This window comes from Glycine max, chromosome 18 (genome assembly GCF_000004515.6).
Source record: "Glycine max cultivar Williams 82 chromosome 18, Glycine_max_v4.0, whole genome shotgun sequence".
Taxonomy (NCBI): Eukaryota; Viridiplantae; Streptophyta; class Magnoliopsida; order Fabales; family Fabaceae; genus Glycine; species Glycine max.
This window is the reverse complement of record NC_038254.2, coordinates 14420554-14444555: the sequence shown is the minus strand read 5'-3', so window position 1 is coordinate 14444555 and position 24002 is coordinate 14420554. Positions and strand designations below refer to the sequence as shown.

General features: G+C 33.3%; 2 protein-coding genes across 4 annotated transcripts; one reads left to right on the top strand and one right to left on the bottom strand.

The window, feature by feature from the left end:
* Positions 1 to 15067: 15067 nt before the first annotated feature.
* Positions 15068 to 18340, top strand: LOC100790370 (reactive oxygen species modulator 1). Of its 3 annotated transcripts, none has more exons than XM_041012248.1 (3): positions 15068 to 15244; positions 17036 to 17073; positions 17774 to 18340. In XM_041012248.1, the coding sequence occupies exons 1-3, from the start codon at positions 15172 to 15174 to the stop codon at positions 17906 to 17908; spliced, it is 246 nt and encodes an 81-aa protein (XP_040868182.1). In that variant the 5' UTR covers positions 15068 to 15171; the 3' UTR covers positions 17909 to 18340. The 3 variants fall into 3 exon arrangements, with proteins under 3 accessions (XP_040868182.1, XP_040868183.1, XP_006602290.2); XM_041012249.1 differs by having other exon boundaries at positions 15070 to 15244; positions 17786 to 18340; XM_006602227.4 differs by having other exon boundaries at positions 15082 to 15244; positions 18065 to 18340.
* Positions 18341 to 21024: 2684 nt separating this feature from the next.
* On the bottom strand, positions 21025 to 23791 carry LOC100788251 (pentatricopeptide repeat-containing protein At3g49710). The gene has a single exon (XM_003551906.5). The coding sequence runs from the start codon at positions 23403 to 23405 to the stop codon at positions 21237 to 21239; it is 2169 nt and encodes a 722-aa protein (XP_003551954.1). The 5' UTR covers positions 23406 to 23791; the 3' UTR covers positions 21025 to 21236.
* Between the last annotated feature and the right edge of the window lie 211 nt (positions 23792 to 24002).

The window sequence follows — 24002 nt, the reverse complement described above, 5'->3', positions numbered from 1 at the left end:
CTTCTCAATTTTCACCTTTCTTTTGCATCCATTGCTCCAACTCAAATCTAACTCCCTCTAGATTGTTTATTATAATTGACAAAAGCAACAACCAAAGCTCTAATACCAGTTGTTGAGAAATTATGCAAATTTCTTATAATCAGATTTGTGAGAAATATAGTGGAATAATCACCACAAAATTGATAACATAATTCAGCCAATTATGCCTACGCCTCTGGATTGCTACAAACCTTTTTTGAAAGAGAAATATATATAATAGGTGTTTACAAAACACTTAACTCACAACCTAATTACACCCAATATATATATATATATATATATATATATATATATATATATATATATATATATATATATATATATATATATATATATATATATATATTATTTTCTCTCACCAATGTTTTCTCTCTCTCTCTCTATTTTTCTCTTGTTAGAATTGATTATATAGTAGTTATATAGCAGGGTAGTATTTATGCATGCACAGAGAAGTTACTTTTCATTCATTTATTTTTCTAATTTTATTCTACCCAATAATATAATTTTTTTCCGATAAACTATTCATCTCTCAAGGAATTCTCGGTGACATAAGAGGAAATAACAAAATTGAACTTAGCTAACACAACTATATGTGAATTGCCATCATCAATTTAGCACAAAAGGAAGCATGCTTTTCTTTTCCTAAACGGTTGTAAAAATCTTGAGTTTGTTGGGAATGAAATTGTCCACTTATTGTCTTTAGAAAGGTTAGACCTATCTCAAACTAATATTGAGAGGTTGCCTGCACTTCCACCATCCCTAAAATATTTGATGATCGAGGGCTGCACTTCTCTGGAAACAGATTTCACTCAACAGCTATTGTTACAACATGCATGATAGGAATGAAGCATTGCACCAGTCACACAATGTAGGCACAAACCAGTTGGTGGATTTCGTATAACAAATTCTGTTAGAGCTATGAGTTGGCAGAATGTTAGTGGTTAAGGAAAATATGATGTCTGTTGCTTGTCTATGGAATATCCAATTTCTATTATTCAATGTTTCCATTCTATTTTCATTTTTATTTTGGCAGCATCCTTGCGTGATGCTTATATATAGGAACTTATCATGTAATGAAGGACAACAAAGAAATAATGCAATCATTTTCCTCACCTTTTTTCTCTAGGAGGCCCTAGTCCTCAAAATCCGGGATCCATGCTTGAGTTGTTCCTTTGCACCTAACATATTTGGTGCTTTCATTGAGCATCAATGGCTGATTCCACTTATTCGAAATCCAAGGATGTTATCGCCAAGCTCACCTCCAACCAGCTTACCCTTACAACTACTCAAAATAATATGTCTACCAAGCTGGATGAGCTTCTTCAAAGGATGACCCTTCTCGAGACCACTCAACGTACACTCCCCATCTTCTTCCCCACCGTATGAAGCTGGAGGTACCCCGCTTTGATGGATCGGAGGATGAATCTTCAAGATCACCCAGTTTTTCGATTATCATTCCATGTCTGATCATGAACACTTGCCTATTGTCTCGTTTTATATGGAGGGCCCTGCGCTAGCTTGGTATCAATGGATGACTTGTAACGGATAAATCTCGTCATGGCTCGGCCTCCTACAAGCTTTGGAAGCTCAATTTGTGTCGTCACATTATGAAGACCCCATAGGGACTTTGTTCAAGCTAACCCAGCGTCACTCCGTCAACGACTACTTGTTAGACTTCGAGACATTAGCCAACTGCATCATCGGTCTACCCCCTCCTTTTTTACTAAGTTGCTTCATCTCTTGTTTGTCACCGGAGATACGCCGCAAAGTCCAGGCGTTGCAACCTCCTACCTTGGTTCAAGTGGTGGCCCTAGCTCATCTCCAAGAGAAGAAGTTTTGTGACTCACAAGGTTGGTTCCCTGAAAAATCTAGCTTCACTGTTTCGCCGAGTCTCCTTATTACGTAGGTTCCACCACCCAACCCTCCCCTTCATTGTTACCCATACCACCGAAACAACTGTCCATATCCTTCAAACGCCTATCACTGGAGGAATTGGCGGTGCACCGTGAAATGGGCCTCTGCTTCAATTGTGATGAGAGTACCACAGAGGTCACAAGTGTGCTTCCAAGTTTTTCTTGCTGATTCCGAAGGAAGATGATGACCTGCCAGCAAACCATGTCCTTCTGGATCTGCCACTTGATAAAAGCTACCCATCACCTTGAGGACAAGGTGTTTTTTCATGGGTCAGGGAATGAAGCATTGCACCAGTCACACGATGCAAGTGCAAACCACTTCGTGGATTTCGTATAACAAATTTCGTTAGAGCTACTGAGTTGGCAGAATGTTAGTGGTTAGGGGAAATATGTTGTCTATTGCTTGTCTATGGAATATCTAATTTTTGTTATTCGATGTTTCCATTCTATTTTCATTTTCGTTTTGGCAGCACCCTTGCGTGATGTTATATATAGGAACTTATCATGTAATGAAGGACAACAGAGAAATAATACAATCCTTTTCCTCACCTTCTTTCTCCAGGAGGCCCTAGTCCTCGAAATCTAGGATTCATGCTTGAGCTGTTCCTTTGCCCCTAACACAACACATGTTACAGAGTTGCATACCCTACTTAAACAAACATCTTAATATTCCTGTGTATAATGATTACCATGACCATGAATTTTTCTTCTTCCTAGGGGACCACGTCACCAACGAGTGTGGGTTTTGTACAGGAGATGATTTAATAACTATTCCTTATCTTCCAAAATCTGACTTGTGTGGTTTCATTTATTTCGTAATTTTTTCTAGGGTATTTTTCGGATATAGTAGGAGTGTTCTATCTGTCAAGATGGCATACAGGTCGGTCGGGACCAGAAGACGATATATATCCCAAAATTATTTTCAGATCAAGTGTTATTTTGGTATTATGACATCAAACAATTTGACAGAATAAGTGAAATGTGTGATCATTTCAGTGACAACAATTTTATTTGAACATAATTACTCATTTGATGGTCTGAAGATTAGAGACATTGGCAGTAATATGAAAGTGTTTTGTGTCTTCCCAGTATATGCCACGACATCGAGGTTTAAGGTGTTTAGTAGTAAAAGCAAGGAATCCATTACTCAAATCTCTAATTATGAGTCTCAGCCTAGAGCAATCAGAGTTGAAGTTGGAGTTGGAGCCTCTAATAATGAAAATGAAGAAGATAAGGAACAACTTCCTGCAACAAAGAGGATGAGGATTTCACCAGAATAGATCATCTTTCTATGACTAGTTCATCGGTATCAAACCTCTCCCACCCCTTGAATGTAGGCTCCTTATTTAGTGCCTTTTTCATGAATTAAATTAGTCATTCTAATATAGAAATTGTCAATTGGAAACACTCTTGATTCTAGAAATTTATGCATAGTATATTGTAGTAGCATTGTGTTGTACTTACCTGTTGAGAAGGTTTTCTTTTGAAGCACTTATGGCTAATGTTGAGGGGAAATGAGCACTAGCTTTTTGGGAGAGTCTAAAATCCAAGACATTATTGGAGTTTATAATAACTCATGCACCTTATTCAACTAATTGAGCTAGACTCTCTTGACCTTGAACATAATATATGAATGACATCAAGTTGTTATTTTAATATTGGTTTAGATACATTTTTCTTCTTTGTAATTTAGTGTTTTTTTTTCATCCATACGAAAAAAAAAATTGTTTTAGTTCTTATAAAATGTGTTTTTTGTTTTTCGTCCTTATATCATTTTTTCATTATTCAAAATATTTTTTTTAGTGTTTAAAGCATTATCTATATTGTTTTAAGGATGAAAAACAAAACACACATTTTGAAAAAACTAAAAAAAAAATTACAAAGACAAAAAGAAAAAAAACACTAAATTATAAGGACAAAAAATATGTTTAAGCCAATAATATATTGATATTCACATTTTAAACATAAACGGCAGACGGTTGCTTATGACTTTTACCTTTTTAGCTATCCAATTGTTCGACTTACTTGTGATTTTGATTTTGTAAGTTGTAGGGGGTTTTATACATCATGATAGAATGTAACAAGTAGTAAGTTTTAGCCATTCATTTATTCTAAATTAGTTGTCCCAAATATCAGTTGTAAGGAAAAGTAATAGAAAATTTGTTAATAATATGTATTGTTTTTCTAAAATAACTCTTAAATTATTCGTATTTGTTATTTCATTCATTCTGTTTAATTTTTTTTACTCTAATTAATTAAATTTCATTCTCATAGAGTGAGAATAAATTTATGTCATTAATTTACAATATTTATTATAAAGTAATTAAGGATATTTTGATTAAAAAATAAAAAAATGAAAATAAACATAAAAAAATAACTTCTAAAAAAATGTCGTATATGTAAGGATACAGGTAGTATGGGTGATCATGGATGGGGTGGATTTGATCTAAAATTAAATTCAAATCAATAAAATCATTAAATATAAAATTAAATTTGAATCACTTTTTTTTTCTTTCATAAGACTTAAATCAAAGATCTTGTTTAAGGAAAGCTAAGCAGTTCTACTAAGATTAACCACTTGTTGGTTTTGCAAAACTCAAAAAATATTTCCTCCCAAAACTACCATAAAATGAGAATTGCGTAAAACATTTTTTTACTTTTCTAAAATTTAAATAATATTTTATAGCATACTCTAAAAAACAATGAGTTATTTTACATTTTTTTAAAAGTGAAATATAGTAAAATGTTTAATTTTTAATTAAATTTAATTTTCAATCAATACTATTTTTATTATGAAACCTTGGACCACTACTCCCCGACAACGGCGCCAAATTTGATCGAGGTCGTACCCGAATCAAATAAACATTAAAAATACAGTATTTAGGAAGTGATCCTAGGTCGTCTCCCAACGAGCAATGGTCAATCAAACGCTCATAATAGATAGTAATAAAACAGTAACGAATTGGGGGATTGTTTGTTTTTGTAAATTAAACAGCAAACAATTTTAAATTAGAAAATAACATAATTAAAACATGTTGTTTCCCATTGATTCATAAGCAAGTCTCTTAATCATTTCAACCACTTAATTCAACCCTAAATTAAATTACTAAGCGAAAATTAACGGCTATCATTATGTGATTAAGCAACACATACACCAATTAATCATGAACAAACTGATCATTAAGCATGAACGTAAATTAAGCGCGGAGATAATTAATCAAACACTAAGCATGCATGGATTAATAGCAACAATTACAGAATAATTGGTGAAAAGGAAAAAATGATCAGAATTCAATAGTAATAACAAAACCTCAAAGAGAGTTGAGTTGTGCTTGATCCTCAAGAGAAAACAACGCTGGAGACTTAGCCTTTCATTAATCAGTAGAAAACAAAATTGTAGATTGAAGCAAAAACGAAATTGCAGAAAATGAATTTTATTCTACATGAACAGTAATAAAAACTGAAATTCTCAAATCCTAAAATTATTCTCCTCTCCGAAAAACTCTCTAAACTAAAACCCTGTTGTTGTTATATAGGTCCTCGACCCCAAAGCTTACAAATCTCTTTTAAGTTCAAGCCCATAAATAAAATAAAATCTGGACAAGATAAGATAAGATTAGATGAGATAAAATCTGGACGAAATAAAACTAGATAAAATAAAATCTGAATAAGATAAGATAAGATTGGATGAAATAAAATCTGGACGAAATGAAATCTAGATGAAATAAAATCTGGATAAGATAAGATTTGATAAAATAAAATTGTCTGTTCTCTTCAAGTCCAAGCCCAATTCTAGATTCAACTCCTGAAATTAAATTAAAAACACAAAATTAGTCAAGTAGGCCCAAATGATAAAACTGCATAATTAATTTAACAATTAAGGCTAATCAGTAATTAAAATGGTGACAAAAAAGATTAAGAAATAAGAGAAAATAATGACACATCACATACTCTAAAAAACAATGAGTTATTTTACATTTTTTAAAAAGTGAAATATAGTAAAATGTTTAATTTTTAATTAAATTTAATTTTCAATCAATACTATTTTTCATATGATTTATTTATTTATTAATTTAGACTTACTTCTTCACTCATTAAAATAAATGTATTTTTTATTTATTCAAATAAGACATTAATATTCTATTTTTTCCTTCTTGTCTATTATTTCTATTTTTCCCCCAATTTGTTTTTTCTTTTCCTTAATCCAAACATCCCGTTAATCAATCCATTTTAAAATTGAAAAAAAAATGTTTTTGGTTTCTGCATTTTTTTGTCAAATTTGATTTTGGTTCTTGTTTTTTTAAATTGATTTAGAAAAATTTGTGAATTTAGTATTTCTTTTGACTTCACAGTAATATAAAAAATACTATCAAATATTAAGTTTAAAGTAGTTAAGTTATCCTTGCGAGGGTTAAGATTTTTTGTAATATTAAATTTAATTATCAAATTGAATTACATGTTTTCAAAAAATACTTAAATACTATTGAATAAAAGCGAATTATTACCAACATAAGAGAACTATTGTCAACATTAAACTATGAAACGGATGCAATATAAGAAATCTTATTCTATTGATATAAATCATAATTTATTGAAAGCAACAATTAACTTCATGTCAATTAATCATAATTTATTAAAAACAACGATGAACTTGATGGGGTTGTTAAAAGCAATGAAAACATAAATATATTTCCGACAACATGAATTTCAAAATTATCACTTAACTAATTTTCCAATAACCATAACATGTATTTTTTTGGCTCATATTTAGACACACTAAATTGAATGACATTATCCTCTTTTAATCTCATAGATGTTAAAAATTGTTTTCATCTAGAAGTCAAATAGCATTTTGTCTTTCTTGTCCGTGTCCACCAAAGGCAAGATGACCATGCATGCCTTTCATGATCCTCCAAAGTGCATGTCATGTGTTTGTTTGGAAATTTAGCACAACAAAACTTAGCTTCCAAAAGCTAAAAAAGAGTAAAAGAAGTTGAAAGTTATATATATATATATATATATATATAATATTTTATCCAATTTAAACATAATCAATGACTTAAAACTTACCAATGAAGCACATTTTGCTTGATAAAAGCTCAATTTCTTTTCAAGATGATAAAAAAACACAAAGATTATCTTCTTCAACATGCTCATTATCTTCATAAACAACTTCAATATCTTTTGGATCGAAATCATGTATATCTATAGGATAATGGATTTCACTCTAATTTAAATTAACAATTTTCATTTCAAAATCATTGTTTTCCAAAAAGTGCAACAAAGCTTTCTGATTTGATTTTAGCCACTGAAACTTAGTTACTTTCAATATTCCACTTGAAAATATTCTCATACCATTTGGATCTTTAGACAAATGAACATAAAAAATGTTTTATCTATTCCTAAATAAAAGAACTTATAAATGCTTCAAAAAAGAAACTATAACATTAACTACTTATATAAAGAAAATGGATCAAAGTCATTCTAAGGCCTAATCACATCAAATCCAACACATACAAATAAAAAAAATGAATATAAAAAACTCTCTTTTCACTTAATTCCAAACTAGCGCAAATTTCACCATGAGCAACAGATGTTGGACAATGAGTAGGAATTTGACATGCAGTAGTGTACAGAGAGAGCATAGCATGTTGGAGAGCATAAATGGTTGTTGAAAAAATACGTGAATACACATTCAAACACTAAATTGGACAAGCTGAGTCTCTGGGTTTACTTGTTTTATGATTGAGTTGATGACATCATCCCAAGTTAATGACATGATCGATCTAAAGACATGACCGAACCAACCACAAGTCCGATTCCAAGTTGAACCGGTCGGACTAGCAGTCCAGTTTGAGTTTCAAAATATTACCTTGTAGTAATGATGCCAAAGGAGAAAGACAAAGATAAAAAAAACACATCAATCATCTTGTTTAAATAGGAATAAAATTATAACTCCTTCAAATCCATTATACGTAAAATCATGAGACACATTATTTATGGTGTTAATTCAATTTTAATGTCACACCCCTTCATATTGTTAAGCTTCAACTTTAACTTGCTATGTAATAATTGTTGTTAAAAGGAAAATTATAACTCATTTAAATCCATTATACCTAAAATCATGAGTACCTAAGTTATGGGCTTAATTCCATTTTAATGTTACATCCTTCCACGTTCTTAACCGTCAACTTTAATATTGTGAAATTTTATTCTTTGGAAAAATTATAACTCCTTTAAATTAATCGATTATACCAAAAATCATGAGTTACCTAAATTATGGTCTTAATTCAATTTTGATGTTACATCTCTCCAAATTCTTAACTTTCAACTTTAATATGCTATGTAATAATTGTAGTGAAATTTCATTCTTTGTCTTTATGTATGCTAATTCAAGAATATAAGATAAGATTTTATTCAAGAAAGTAATTTAATAAAATCATTCTTTGTGTTAAAGTAATTCAAGATATTATTTTACATTTCTAACTTTTATCCTTCTAAATGTATTTTATATTTCAAAAATATTATATATATATATATATATATATATATATATATATATATATATATATATATATATATATATATATATATATTATAAAGGAAAAAATAAAATTATATTCTCTTTATATTAAAGTCTATAATTAAATTTTTATATTTAATATTTAGTTAATGTAGTGCATTAGTATCTGAAGGCTTGTCTTATTAAATTCAACCTTAATTTACACACATTTTTTATTTTATTTTTTAGTTACAAATTTACTAAATGGACCCTTAAAAAAGATGGAAAAATGATTTTATAAATATGCCACCACTTTTACTTCATTTTTACTTTATATAATATTAAGATAAGATTAAGATTAAGAAAACAATATGGTTATTCCTTATTGTCATATGCTTTGTGCTTAGGGAGTATAAGCAAACTTTGTGATTAATAAGTCCATGATCAAAATTTTTGTAATACAAAAAGTATTTCTTTAATTTTTTAGCTTTGAAAAATGAAAAATAGATTATAATAAAAAGGATAGAATAGCAAGCTTTAACATATAACATATGAAAAATAGGTTATAGAAAAAAAAAAGATAACCAAGTGAATTTCAAAAACAACCATAACAATTATAATTAAAATTCTTTTAAATGAAATTACACACCATAAACTGGGAACATACAATATTAAAAGTCTGAAAAATAATTCATTGCTCTTGTTCTCAAAAATTCCAACTTTTATGGATTTCCCTTTTGTAAGATGATTATTAGCTTGACAACAATCAACCCAACCACCAATAAGTATGCATGAGGAACCACTATCAATCTCCCGAATGATTTTGCATGACACTAGTTTCCTAATTGGTCAAAGAGAATCACCATATTCTTCTTCTCAGAGAAAACATGATGCCGAAAACCAAATGGCAATACATGTTAAATTAATCATATATTAGATAGCTATTTTTTATCCCAAAAAAAGTTAAAGAAAAATAAATATAGAAAAACATATCAATGCATCATTTAAAATATCAGTTGTAGAAACTTTCTTAATTAATTGGCGCATAAACAGATGTCCAACTTGCTTATAAATATAAGCATAAGAAGAATCTTCATTTAGATTGAGTTTAAAGCGATTTGGACCTCTAGGATATGTAACTTTGTCACCATATCTATCTTTAATATGCACTATGAAAGTTTTTTCATTAACTTATAGAAGGGTCAACCAAACCACCTTCAAAGATATCATAAAAATGTTGATTTTTTTCGATGCCTTTTGTCAAGTAAACATTATTTTTTTCCTCTCGTCTTTAACCTCAAACACTTTTCATAAGGATCCTCCAAATCTACATTGCATTGAATTTCATTAAAAAAAACTAAAAAAACAAATAAATTTGACAACTTAATCTTATCCTGCAATGATATCAGTATAACACACATGTTATAAATTACCACAAATCAAATCAAATAAAAGAAATATATATGATTTTACATATCCAGGAGAATTTCACAATGAAAAGTACGTTATTTTAGATTTCAAATAGATTCTTTGTTATAATCGTAATAAGGATAATCTTTCATCTTATTATCAAAATAAAAAAACAAATAAAATTCATAAATGCATCATATCACATGACAAAAAAATTAAAATTAAAGTTTTTTTAAAAAATTAATATAACTAAACCTTGACACAAATAAATACTTGAGTATGAAAAACAAAGTCTTTGATAAAAAAAATATATTCAAAACCATGAACTCATATATAGATAAAAGGTAGACAAAGAATGAAGATGTTATCAACATAATGGGTAGGAGAATAGTTAAGATGATGAAATTAATATGAAGTGAATATAATTAAAATGAAAGTTTAAGATGAAAGATACAAAGGAGTGAGAGAATGAAGAGATTATCAACATGATGGGTAGAAGAATAGTTAACATGAATAGAAATTCATATGGAATGAATGCAATTAATATGAAGATTTGAGTGAGAAAATGAAAATTACATAAAGTAGGTAAAAAAAAAGATTTTGAACGAAACTGCAGAAAAAAGAACATTTATATATAATATAATATAATATAGATATATAGATGGATATAAATATGAAAAGAGACTAAATTCACAATTTATCTTCTTAAAAATATAAGCACCGAAAACCAAGTTTAAGGAAGATTATAATTATAGGACAGAAAATATATTCTTTCCTTTAAAATTAAAGTCAATGCATTCCCAAAACAACTTGAACTAGGGATAATAAAACGCAGGGTGTTGCTAGGTGCATCCAGCGTTATTGCTGGTGCACCCAGCACCCCCCATGAAAAGACAAAAATATCCTCGTGTATTTTTTTAAAAAAATTTGTGCATTAGATCATTGAGGTTGATCCACGCATTGGTTTTGGTTGATCCGCAGAAGAAAAATTCGATCCGTAGGTGACATAGATGATCCGCGAGTCGCTTGCGGATTAACTTGATCCGCCGCAAGATTGCAGATCAACTTGATCCACAAGCAGGTTGTGTCTTTGTTTTTTTATTTTAGATGAAGATTTTATTTTATCTTTGAATACGAATAACATAAAATTTGCACGAATTGAAACGTAAAATCATTCCAAACATAAAATAACATTACATTAGCTTCAAACATTACATTAACTTAAAGAGAGTGGAAAGAAATAAAATTTGCATCAAATACGACAATTAAGCCATGCTAATTTTGCAACAAGGACATAGACATATTATCTTCCATTTCGATTGCATGCTTACTAAAAACAGCTAAAATTTTTATTGGCCCGAATTTTTTCCAGTAGTTAGAATGCACTAACACCTTCAAGACGTCATCATTGGATTTCAGTTCAATAATTTCGAATTTGATAATTTCATGTGAATACTCATAGTGACTTGGTTGTCGAAAAAACAATCACCTTACCGTTTGTGTTTCATGAATACCCTAAGGGGGAATCCCATGAGGCGCAACTTGCTTGATCAAATCTTTCAGTTCATCCATGGTACATCCAGAAGGAATGTCAAACTTTTTGGGATTTTTTCCTGTGAACAAGTAACCAACAAACTCATTTTGGCGTGGCATGTTCCACCTCCCATTGTAATACAGCAGAGCATCATGAGTAGGGGTCATAGTGGCTTGAAGTATGTTTAATATAACATATGGTGTTGGCTACTGTTTCACCTGAGTATGACAATTGGTAGACCAAAACAATGCTATTGGCGGTAAAGGACAATGATCTTTCAAATAAATCTGTCATACATGCAAAAATAAATAAGTATTAACTCAATCATACACAACTAATTGAATAAATATAAAAAAAATTATATCTACAATGTACCTGAACAAAATGATTGCCATAAACGTGACCGATACAAATTATGCGATGCACCGAAGGATCTCCCGGTGGTTGACTTCTAAGAGGAAAGAACGTCATGCTTTGTTGGTGAGACAAAGATACAAGGATTACATTATACCTTGATGCAATCACATATCTCATGTCGGTTATATCCATCCACTTATCCATAGTGACCTGAATGAAACAAATATAGACGTCAAAATTTATTTTAAAGTTAAGTCTTGAAAATCAAAAACACAAATTAAATACTGTGGTTAACCCATCAACATGTAGTGACATCCTTAAATCCTCAAATCTGTCTGTGCCACCAAAGAGCTTGATATAGTCTTCTGTGAATTTGGCAAGTTCTATAAGCAGATGGGTGCGGACCAACGACCAAGAGTCTTCACCCATACCTAATAAACCGGCAACTGCCCGATATCCATAATTTCCATCAGCTCCGACATCAACAATATTATCAATGAAGTCATGGATAAATGGCTGAAATTGATCCAACATAGGCATCATCCTTATTGGATTGGGTTGGTCAGAAGATGATGAACTACGCCTCACTGACGAATTTCTATTTTGCTGAGAATGAAAAGCATCTACGAACTCCCAGTAGGATGGATCACGCTTTGTTGACCTTGGCTTTCTTTTCATTGGTTTCTTCGGTGCACCTTTTGTGTTAACCTTTGCTAGAGGAGGACACATCGAATTTTGATCAAGGTACGTAATTCCCCAAAGCTTTGTCTTCAGAGTAAACTTACCACAAACATCAAGTTCATCAAATATTTTGGATATTGTTTCGATTTCTTCCTTGATGCTCACCTCGGGCTCAGATATCCCTTGATCTGAAAAACTAAGTTTCCTCCAGAACATATGGATTGAATCCAATGGGATGCAACCAACAACATATTTGGATAACTCACAAGCACAAGGAATATCGTGTGTCATTCTCATCACACAACCACAACCGGAAGGATTGTTGCCAGCATAGTGAACACGCTCAAATTCAGCAGCAATCTGATTTAAAGCATACCTTGAAATCATTCCAAGAAGACTCTTGTATAAGATTTTTTTGAAGACATGTCCAACGACATGTGTACTTGTTTCAAACGATGCTCTAATTTTTGTGTGCTGTAGCGTCATCATGTTGTTCATGGCATCCCAGACACTGCATAAGTCTCCAAGGCTATTTTGTAACACTCTTTTTAAAGCCTAGTAAGCAGATCCAACCCTACATTTCAAATACACAAATAACAATAAACATATACAAAAATAAAAATCCATCAATTCATCAATGTTAATCGAAATAAGTGAACAATTTCATACATGTTTGTTGTTGTGTACCCTAAGTGCATCACCTTATTTGTCCACGCAGTAAAAAAAACTTCCTTGTGTGGGATTATCCATGTATCCTTCACATAATCAATAAACATTGGCCAAGGTGAACAAACCATTTCAAACCTCTTCAGGTACTCATCAAACTGCTGCTCCAAAGGACAATCAACAAGAGTTCCCCAGGCATTCATGACATTCCCAAGCATTTCTTTTACCAATTAACGATTTATATTTGCCCTTCACATTCTTGTTTATGTGAAAGGTACACAACAAATTTATACACTCAGGAAATACAGTTTTCACTACATTTATCAATGCTAGGTCTCTGTCAGTGACAATAACTCCAAGGAAGACATCACGTCTTAAAAATATACCTCAAAAGCGTTCTAAAGTCCAAACCATATTATTAAAATGTCCACCCTCCAGATATGCAAAATTGGCAGAGAATGTCATCCCAGTTGGTGTCACCCCAACAAAATCGAGCAATGAGAGTCTGTACCTTTTTATTTTGTAGGTACTGTCTATCAAAAACACCAAATTACATGTGTTGGCTAACTTCACTGCACACCAAAAGATATCACAAACCACATCTTCATCCTTTAATTTGTGCCAATGAATATATTGATCCCGTTCAAGAAGCTTCATTAGATGTTGCATTTCAGTATCACTTCCTCTTATGGAAGAATGGTATGCACTTCTTGTATTGTATATTTGTTTGATGGTCGTACAACTATCCACATTGTGCTCCTTCAGAGTCAACAGAATGTTTCTTGGTTTGACCATTGACTTCGTCATATCAGCAATAAGTGTCTTTTCAGCTTTACTCAATCGCCCGACATATGGATGTCCAACTAATGACTTGGCCAATTCATGATTATGAATCCCACAAATCAACTTCACCATCCACCCTTATCCTCCAACCATAGGCTTGCCACGAAGCTTGAAAGGACACCCACATTTCCTAGTCCTAGTGTCTCTTCTAACAAATTCTTTATTCCTACACCTATACTTGTCACTCCTTTCACAGTCAATTAACACAAACGAAGTCCTTCCTCTACTACCTGTGTTTGTGTCAGACCTTACAATCATCGCCACAAATTCATTTTCATAAGCAACAGATCGAGCCCACCACAAAACATCCTCTCGGCTGTCAAACACCTACAAACCAATCCCGATAATTTCAGTTTCCTACAACATATTTATTTTATTAAATCACTCAAAATCATGAACACTATTACCTGAGAAGTATTGGACGCATTCGAACAATCAACATGGGGTTCATTCACACCACATTCTTCTTCATTTTCATCATCCATATCCACTTCTTCAAGCATTATACCTTCATACTTCCACTGATCTTCGTTCATCTTAACAATAAATAAAAAACTTTAACACAAACATACAACACATAACATACAAAACCATACATAATAAATCATCATTACCAAACAAAGTAATAAATAAAAAAATAAAAATTTAAAATAAAAAGAGTCTGCTACGGATCAAGTTGATTCGTAAGTGACTTACAGATCAACTTGATCCGTAAGTTCATACTTGATCCGCGACAATGAAATGTACATGCAGATCAAGTTGATCCGTAAATTTCTTACAGATCAACTTGATCTGCGCAAAACGCAGTACACCAGAACGCATCCAACACTGCATACCTCGTATGCCATCGACAACGACCACTGCAACACCAGAGACCGTCGCTACCTCCACCTTCACCTTTACCTTCATCAAAACGAACAAAACGGGGAAGCACTGCGCACCGGAGACACAACAGAACGAGAGAATGCGCAAATGGCAGCATTGTGCCATTTTTAAACGCAGGTGGTACTATTCACGGCGACACTGTTTATCGAGATGAAGAGAAGGAGCAACAGGGGCATTTTGGGAATTTTTTAAAGTTGCTGAGTGCACCAGCAATAATGCTGGGTGCACCTAGCAACTCCCTAAAACAAAGAAGGAACACATTAGTTCGGTTTCCACTCAGACTATTTCTCCCAACAACAAAACACGCCACTCACTCAGTGTGCCTCTCACGCCGACTTCCTATGGCAAGGGACAGTTGCCTCGCTCGTGTCACCGCCGGCGCCGCTATGGGCGGCGCTGTCGGCGGCGCCGTCGGTTAGTCACACATACCCGTTATTTTCACCTTCTACGATACCTTACGCTTCATTTCTATCCAATTTATACTTTATTTATAAAAAAAAATATTTGTTTTAGGGCTGATATGTGCTTCTAGCATTGCTTATTGTAGCTTCTGTCTTCTAATTTCTAGATCCGCTTGGTTTCTAACATTTTTGTTTGTTTTAGATTTGCTTTGAAGTGAAGTTCGATGGTTCAATTGCACTGATTTGATTGGAGAACCTTATTTTTCGTATGCACATATGCTTAGTTGGTATCGGTATTAGGGTCTGTGTGGATAAATTTCTCCATAAGCATTTATAGGAGAAGAAAAAAAAAGCTTCTCCATAAGCTAATTTTAGAGAAACTTATTCCTTTTTTTTTCTTCTTATTTTCTTCTCTTGCGAGTGCTTATGAAAAAGTTTATCCAAACATGCCTTTATTAGATCTTCAGGCGTTGTCTTCTTGGTGCTGCTGATGGTGGTGTTGGAGTGGAATCAAGGGCTTCTTTTGTTTTTTTTTTTTTTGGGGGGGGGAGGGGGGGGGGGGGGGGGTGTCCCATCTCTGTTTTCTGTGCAAGCTTTTGAAAACTAGAAATTTCTGTAATTGAAAGTTAAAACAAAACGTTTCTCAAACCAAATGGTTCCTGTTTTCATATATTTGTACCGTTTTTTATAATTGTCAGGATGTTTCCTTTCATGTCTTGTTGTATTTTAAGCACTTTCCACCTCAAGCAATAAGTTATAGATTCTGCATAGTTGGACTCATTTGATGTGATTTTATTAGTATAAGTGCTTATTGGATGCATGTTCAAACACGCTGTTTTGGAAAATAGAACATGATTTCTCAAAACTAAACTGACCAATTATTATTATAATTTTAATATACTGTATGGACTATGGCAAGACTTGCCTAACCAACAGATTTGAGTGTCCATTCCTCTGCATTTTCTTATGTAGAAAACTTTGATTTTAAACCAAGAGCTTTAGTCGTTTAGCTTGAGGGGGTATGTTTTGGGCCTAGTTGATACAGGGTTTCAATGTCACCAAAACCACTTTGTCTTAACTTTTGCCTACCCTTTCCCTCTCCACAGTAGGTCTTAGACCTCCTTTGTAACCAAATAGATAAGTTTGATGTTGATTGGATATTTTACCTCAGTTTTTCTGTGTTTTGGGTCTCCATTCCTCTGTATTTATTGTTACCAGTTGTCACTTGTAATGCTCTTCTTTTAGCTGTTCTGGATTATATACCTGGAACTTGGTGATTCTGAAATAAGACATTGACTATGTGTTCTTTTTCACAAAAGGTAGTTACAAGAAGATACTCCTATGGAAGTCTCTCAATTCTAGATATACAGAAAATGCACCTACAGTCTGTATTATGAAGTTCTGAAATTTTGTTTAGTTGAAAGGGAAAGGGATTGTGTGCTTTCCTTGCACATTGATTTGCTTCTTGTTTTGTACTGAATTTTAGGTGTACAGTTTGTACATAAATTCACCAATACATTAGGTTCCTCAATTTTTTTAGTCATTGAGCTTGACACTCAATCATAAGTATATAATGGTTAAGTATCATCTATGAAGTTTTGTAAAGTGTGCATCATATGGAATCTTTCTTTGAAAATTAGTGGAAATTGTCAGCCAGGTGATTGTGTAAAATTGTATTAACTGCTGGAATGTTATCGTCAAATGCATCTAGAGGATACATTCATCTTGGTTTTTCATTAGATCTAATTTTCTTGCGTTGAAAAGTTTTAGAACACCATTGCCTAATCTTTTGGCTTCTTTCCAGGTGCTGTGTATGGAACATATGAAGCTATTAGGTATAAGGTATGTCACATGATCTTGTTTTGAACTTCAATAAAAAGCTTCAGTTTGGCTTTCATAATGTTGCAATAGATTTTTTATACTCATGCCCTTTGTTATTTCTTAATTTTGTTTGTAACTCTGTACTCATACATTGAGTGCTAAGAAGAAAAACTAGTTATATAGTTTCTTTTGTTAGTTGTGGTTACACAGAACAATGACTGCTTATTGTGAAGGTTAACAAATAAACAAAGTTTAATTTCTATACTATCAGTGTAGAAAATTTTACACTATGAATCCACAAAAAATCATCGTTAGTATGACTTTTAAGGTAGTTATTGTAAAAGTTAGCAAACTTACCATAAATGGCTGTTTGTAATTGGATGATGAAAATCCTTTACATTGTCAATATGTACTCTATTTACTCATAAACAAATGATATACTATATTCTACAAAATATAATGGATGCAAATGAATTTAATGTGTATTTGTGTTTCCTTATATAGACTTAATAATATTTCTGAAACTTTGGTTTTTAACCATGTCGAATGACATCGTGTGATCCATGTAGCCGACCTCACCTAGTGAGATGAGGCTTTGTTGTTGATGTTGTCTGTTGTATTTATGATTGAGTAATAATTATTAACCCTGTACCTAATTGTATTCAAATATAGTTACAAAAGTATGTGTTAGTAAACAACCCACAATTCAGAAATTCAATAGTGCCTGTTTCAGCTGCACATCAACTGGCTGCAAACCACAATTCAGAAATTCAATAGTGCCTGTTCCAGCTGCACATCAACTGGCTGCATACCTTTCAGGCAGCACCCACTACTGCTGGCGAACAGAGTCAAATAGTAGAAAAGAAAAGTTTACCTTGGTTGTCAAAACTTACATCTTAAATCCTTTGTGCTGATATTGATACACATTATTATAGAAGTGCAAATTATTTAATTCATTCATGGCCCATATGCAGCAGCATTCCTATCTATTAATTCATTGATATGCATGCAGGTGCCTGGACTATTGAAAATTAGGCATATTGGACAAACTACACTTGGAAGTGCTGCTATTTTTGGTCTTTTCTTGGGTGCTGGAAGCTTGATACATGTGGGAAATCATACTGAGGATAAATATCCTCCCCCCCCCCCCCCCCCTTACTTACAGTGATTTGGTTTGCTGCCCTTGTAAAGTATGAGTAGAGCAGGGATTTACTGTTTTTTCAGTTTTCTGGATCATGGAAAATGTTTCATGGCACTACTACTATGAAATTTCTCATTTTTTTCCCTAGACAGTACTGTTGAAATTTCTTTGCTGGGGCTTTCCTACTTTTGATTCCTCATTTTCATCTGAGACAGTGAATTGCTCTTGCAATAAAAAGGGAGTGCAGATGTGTGTGTGTGTGTTGTGTTTATGTCTGTCTTTAAGCACTACCCTCCCACAAAAATTACTCACACAAACCTAGTTGCAGACAAAATTATTAAAATGCTCATTGGGTAATTTATCCAACCCCATCACTATTTCTGGCTAGAAAGTAGTATACCAGTAACTATTGTGAGGTAAAATTACATGTAATTTACCTGCTCCACTTTACACATGTACTGTAAAGGTGTACTTACGAAAGTATAATTCATTTAAAAGATGGGATTTGGATTAGTTTTTTTTTTTTTTTTTTTTTTTGAAGTCAGGGATTTGGATTAGTTGGTGCAGGAGAATGAGAGAAAAAAAATGAATTCATTAGATCTAATTTGTGAAACTCATTTTTAATTTTGATTTTCGTTCTTCCATCACAGTGGTAGCTGCAGAATTGAGCCACATAGAATCACATGAAAGCTGCAATCCCATTCTCCGTCACTTGTTTTGAAAAGTCACATAAAAGCTTCATACTGATATGACATGTAGAATTCTATTGAGTTTTTTTTGTACTGATAATAGATACAATTAAATTCTTTTTCTAATAGATATTGCTCCACTTGATGTACATGAAGTGCTGAAGACCATTTCATTTCCTAATTCTGGTGAACACGACCAAGATACTCTGCACTTCAACATTGAGTTGCTTTGGTTCATCCGCTCTTCAATAATGCATTTTCTGTGGCAGTGATTTAGGCTGAAAATACTAGTAATCTATTTGTTTTAAGACGCTTGTGCTACAACCCACTAGCTACAGCATAGTCCAAACATGTGAAGCTAGTTTAACCTAGTCTTAAGATTAATTCAGGCTAAAAAAAACATACTCAAGTTTTGTGGACTGGGAAAATAATAAAAAATAGTGGCTAGCATTTCAAAGACACTTAGATTAGAACTAGAAGTCAAAGTGTAATTAGGTCGTACTAATTGTACTCAAGCTAAGTTCAATAAGAAGTCCAACTTATTTTTTAACAATGAAATTCAATATAAGTTCAAGAGTTTCATGACAAGTCTTATGTTGATTGAATATTCTATAATTTAGTAGGCTTAACCAAAATGGGCTAATTTACTTTTAAAATTACCAGTAGTCAATATTTTAAAAAATTTACCAGAATGAGGAAAGTCATATTTGTTGAATAAGACTTTTATAGAAGTAATTTCTAGTGTTTTTCCATCGACAGAAAATGTTATGTCGATTTTAAACTATTGGAAAGTAGAAAAATAAAGTTTTACGGGTAAAATACAACTTACACCATTCAAGTAATTAAAAAAAGGTAAAATTATAAATTTGGTCCTCTTATCTGTCTCAAAATTATAAATTTGGTCTTCATATAATTTAATTCACGAATTTAGTTCCACAATTTTTTGCAATCCCGTTATTTTAGTTTCAAATTCCAATAAAAGCGTGACATGTGGTAATCAAGGCAAGTAATTAACAATCAATGTTTAATTTCGGGGTTAAGGACTGAAATAACAAAATTTCCAAAAAAGACTAAATTCGTGAATTAAATTATAGAGGGCCAAAATCAAATTCTAAGACAAATAGAAGGATCAAATTTACAATTTTACCTTAAAAAATTACATTATCTTAATAATTTTGGAAACAAATTACTTGGTTACAATAAAAATAAAGAAGTCAATGTAGTAAAATTTAATTTTTTAATCTAATTAGTTAAGGAGAGTAATGTAAAAAAAAATAATGTAATAAACTAAAAGTTTAATTAAAATGTATTTACAATATAGAGTTTTTTTTAGTGTGTTTCAATCATAGATTAACATGTAGAGTAAGATTGTTAACTTTTATAATAATTATTTTAAAAGTTATATTTAAGTTGATTTCTAATTGATTAATAATATAAAAACTTGTATTAACTAATATATTAATATATTATAAATTACAATATTTTGTAAAATAAGATCTAATTAATAATAATTCTCATATGAAGATTGTAATAGAAGATGAATTCAAATGCATTGCTATTATATGGGGAAAATTGATGACACCAATGCAATTCCTTTTGTTAACAGAAGCTCTATCTGGAAGAGCTGGTTCAGAAAATAAGGTTGTCAATTAATACATAATCAATGTCTAATTTGTTATTTCAAAATCCCCAAGGTCCGTGGTTATAAAACATTGTCTTGATCAACTAGATGAGCATTACAACAGGTAATGAGTACAGAGGAATGGAGACACAAAGAACAGGAAAACCAAGATTTGAACCCCAAATGGATCCAATTCCCAGGTAAGAGACTTGAGTATCACATTGGAAATATGAGATTTTAGTGTAGATAGAGTTTATAAAACCCTGTGTTCTCCAACAACAATGACTAGTTTTCATAGCCTATCGACATCGTAAACACTGACTTCAGGCTTTCACTTAGCCAGAAGTACATGTCTCTACGCTAAATTGTGTGTAGGATTCTGCAAATAATCTCTGAAAAGCATTTTAGTTTAACAAGTTATGCCAGCATAGATTTAGAATTGGTAATTTGGTATTGTCAATGTGTCATCCTGTGGATAAACCAAGAACTACGTTGGTAATTGTTACATTAGCTTTAGCCGCTTTGAAAGAACTTCTACCAAGTTTATTTGAATATGAAAGACTAAAGTGACTGAACTTTTTAACTTATTTCAGCAAGTTTGTCAAGCTTACAAATAAGCTCTCATGTGATAAATTTCTACTGAAAAAGTATTTAGCCATACATGCAATAGGTATATAACTAATATGATAGTTTAACTCATTTCCCACTGAAGAAGCAATATTGATTGTTTTTATCACCAATAGTCCCCGCATGAACAGTGCCCTTCCTTAAAGCAATGAAACCTGTGAGTATCTCTAACAGTGATTTCCCTACCAGTGATGGCTGAAATAAGTTTGATGGCATTGTGACAATCACCACAAATTCTTAGGTTCTTTACAACCAGTATAGGCACCCATTCTTCAGTGGAGATCAGGCCAAATGCAACAGCTAGCTTCTCACTGTGATACAGTAACCGTCTTTCTTTCTCATCTGGCTCTACCTCTTCGTCTTTCACCAATGCCCATCTTATATCTGGTACATATCCTGCTTGCTTCATTTTCCTTAATATCTCCCCCATGTACACATGAATCTCTTTTATCATTGGATGTGAAGTGTCTTCAGCCACAAAGACATGCACCTTCTTATCTATCTCAATCCAACTACAACCAGGTTTCTTCTTCACTCCTCTTTCCCGCATCAGCCTTTTAACTGTTGCAGCCTCTTCCCATCTGGCAGCGCTGGCATACATATTTGAAAGCATCACATATGGAGCAGCGTTATAAGGTTCCAGCTGGAGGAACTCATTGGCCGCTTTCACAGCAAGTTCCACATTTCCATGCTTCCTACACGCACCAAGCAAAGTAGCCCATTCAATAGAACCAGGATTAAATGGCATTGTCTCAATAATCCTCTCAGCCTCCTTGAGTTTGCCTGCCCGACCCAAAAGATCTATCATGCATGAATAATGTTCTGCTTCTGGTTCAATCCGAAACCTTTCTTTCATCATATTGAAATATTTCTGACCCTCTTCAACTTTTCCAGTGTGTACACATGCAGAAAGAACAGCTATGAAAGTTATGGTGTTAGGTGCTATGTCTTTCTGCAGCATCAGTTCAAAAAGCCTGAGCGATTCAACCTCAACACCATGTTGTGCATAGCCTGCAATCATTGAATTCAGCGACACCATGTTATGTTCTGGCATTGTATCAAAAACCCTTCTTGCATCATGAACATTCCCACATTTGGAATACATGGCAACAAGAGCATTATTCACTGAAACACGATTATAAGGAATGTCAGATTTGATAGCCAATGCATGAACCTGCTTTCCCACAGAAGGGGATGACAAATTAGAACAAGCACTAGTCACACACACGAAACTACAATCATCCGGATGAAAACCATTGTGCTGCATCTCCCGGAAACACCAAATACCATCTTCAGACAAGTCCTCATACTGTGAAAATCCAGAAATCATCGTGTTCCAAAGAACCAAATCCGGTGCAGCAATCTCCTCAAACACCTTCCTACATTCCACCATGCCACCAGCACACTTAGAATACAAATCAATCAAGCCACTCCCAACATGTGAATTCCCATGGAACCCACTCTTAATCATCATTCCATGAAACTGCATCCCCCCAACCAAATCCTTAACACAAGTAAACGCAGTCAAAACACTCGCCATAGTAAACATATCAACCTTCAAACCCCTCCTAACCATCTCCCTAAACAACTCCACAGCCTCCAATCCCTCCCGGTGCTGCCCACATGCCACGATCATCGCGTTCCACGAAACCTCATCCCTGCCCCCACCCTCCCCCATCTCCCTAAACACCCTCCTTGCCTCATTCAAAAACCCCTTCCTACTATAACACGCGAGCACCGCATTATTCACCGAAGCATAGCAATCATACCCACACACCACCACAAAGCAATGCAGCTGCCTCACCAATCCAACATCATCACCACATGCAATGATCACGCCCGACAATGTAAACCCGTCAAGGCCGAAACGAAGCTCTCTAACTTCTGCAAAGAGCCTCAATGCTGGCCGACACTCACCCCTATCAGCATAGGCAGCTATAAGGGTGTTGTAAGAGACAATGTCTGGTTGGGGAATTTCATCGAACACCTGGCGGGCGAGGTGGATAAGGGAGTGTTTGGCATAGGCATTGATGAGGGTGTTGTAGGAGAAGACATTGGGGTATTGGGTGAGGTCGAAGGAAGTTTGGGCATTGTGGAGGGAGCCACATTTGGAGTAGAGGAGGGTGAAGTGATTGGACAGGTAGGTGGAGGGTGGGATGAGGGACTTGAAGTAAAGGGCATGGAGGGTTTTGCCAGTTATGAGGTCCCTTTGGGCTATGCAGGCTTTGAGAAGGTTGCGGAAGGTTTGAAGTTGAAGCGGGAATGTGCATTGCATGGGAATTGGATCATCTAATGTGGAAAGTTATGAGTGAAAACAGAAACCAATCATGGAATGGCATCAATGACTTCAACTAATAGCACCACCATGGAATCATGTTCAAAAATTAATTTGATGTGTTAGACTAAGAAGCAACACGTTGGTTTGGTTTTCGCTTTCAGAGTTTTCTGACTTTCTCCCAACTTAAAAAAAGCGCCAGTGTCTCACACCTAGACTTTTAATTCCAATGCTTTTCACACTTTTTTGTATTTTATATTTTCTTCGAAATGAAATTCGATATTTCAATTACACTTTGACTAATCGTATTAGAGAACCTTTTTCTTCTATGCATATTTGTTTGGTTGGAATTGGTGCTGTTAATTTTTCAGGTGTTGTGTGGTTGTGGCTCATGGTGGTGTTGAAGTGGAAACAAGGGCCTCAATAGGCAAATTAGTTTGAGAGAATATCTTTTATTTTCATTTTTAATTATAAGAATGTCACTTCTTTTCATTTTATTTTGTATTTATAAGAAGCTTGTATACAAAACAATAATAAAAAAAAAAATCTATCCAACATTTAACAATAGCAAATAAGGTGGAGACGACGAGATATTTT

Excerpts from the sequence above, each read along its gene's own strand:
- LOC100790370 (XM_006602227.4), top strand. The coding sequence starts at position 15,172 with ATGGCAAGGGACAGTTGCCTCGCTCGTGTCACCGCCGGCGCCGCTATG. Across the intron at positions 15,245-17,035 it reads CGCTGTCGGCGGCGCCGTCG|GTGCTGTGTATGGAACATAT; the intron begins GTTAGTCACACA and ends GCTTCTTTCCAG. Across the intron at positions 17,074-18,064 it reads ATGAAGCTATTAGGTATAAG|GTGCCTGGACTATTGAAAAT; the intron begins GTATGTCACATG and ends ATATGCATGCAG.
- LOC100788251 (XM_003551906.5), bottom strand. The coding sequence starts at position 23,405 with ATGCAATGCACATTCCCGCTTCAACTTCAAACCTTCCGCAACCTTCTC.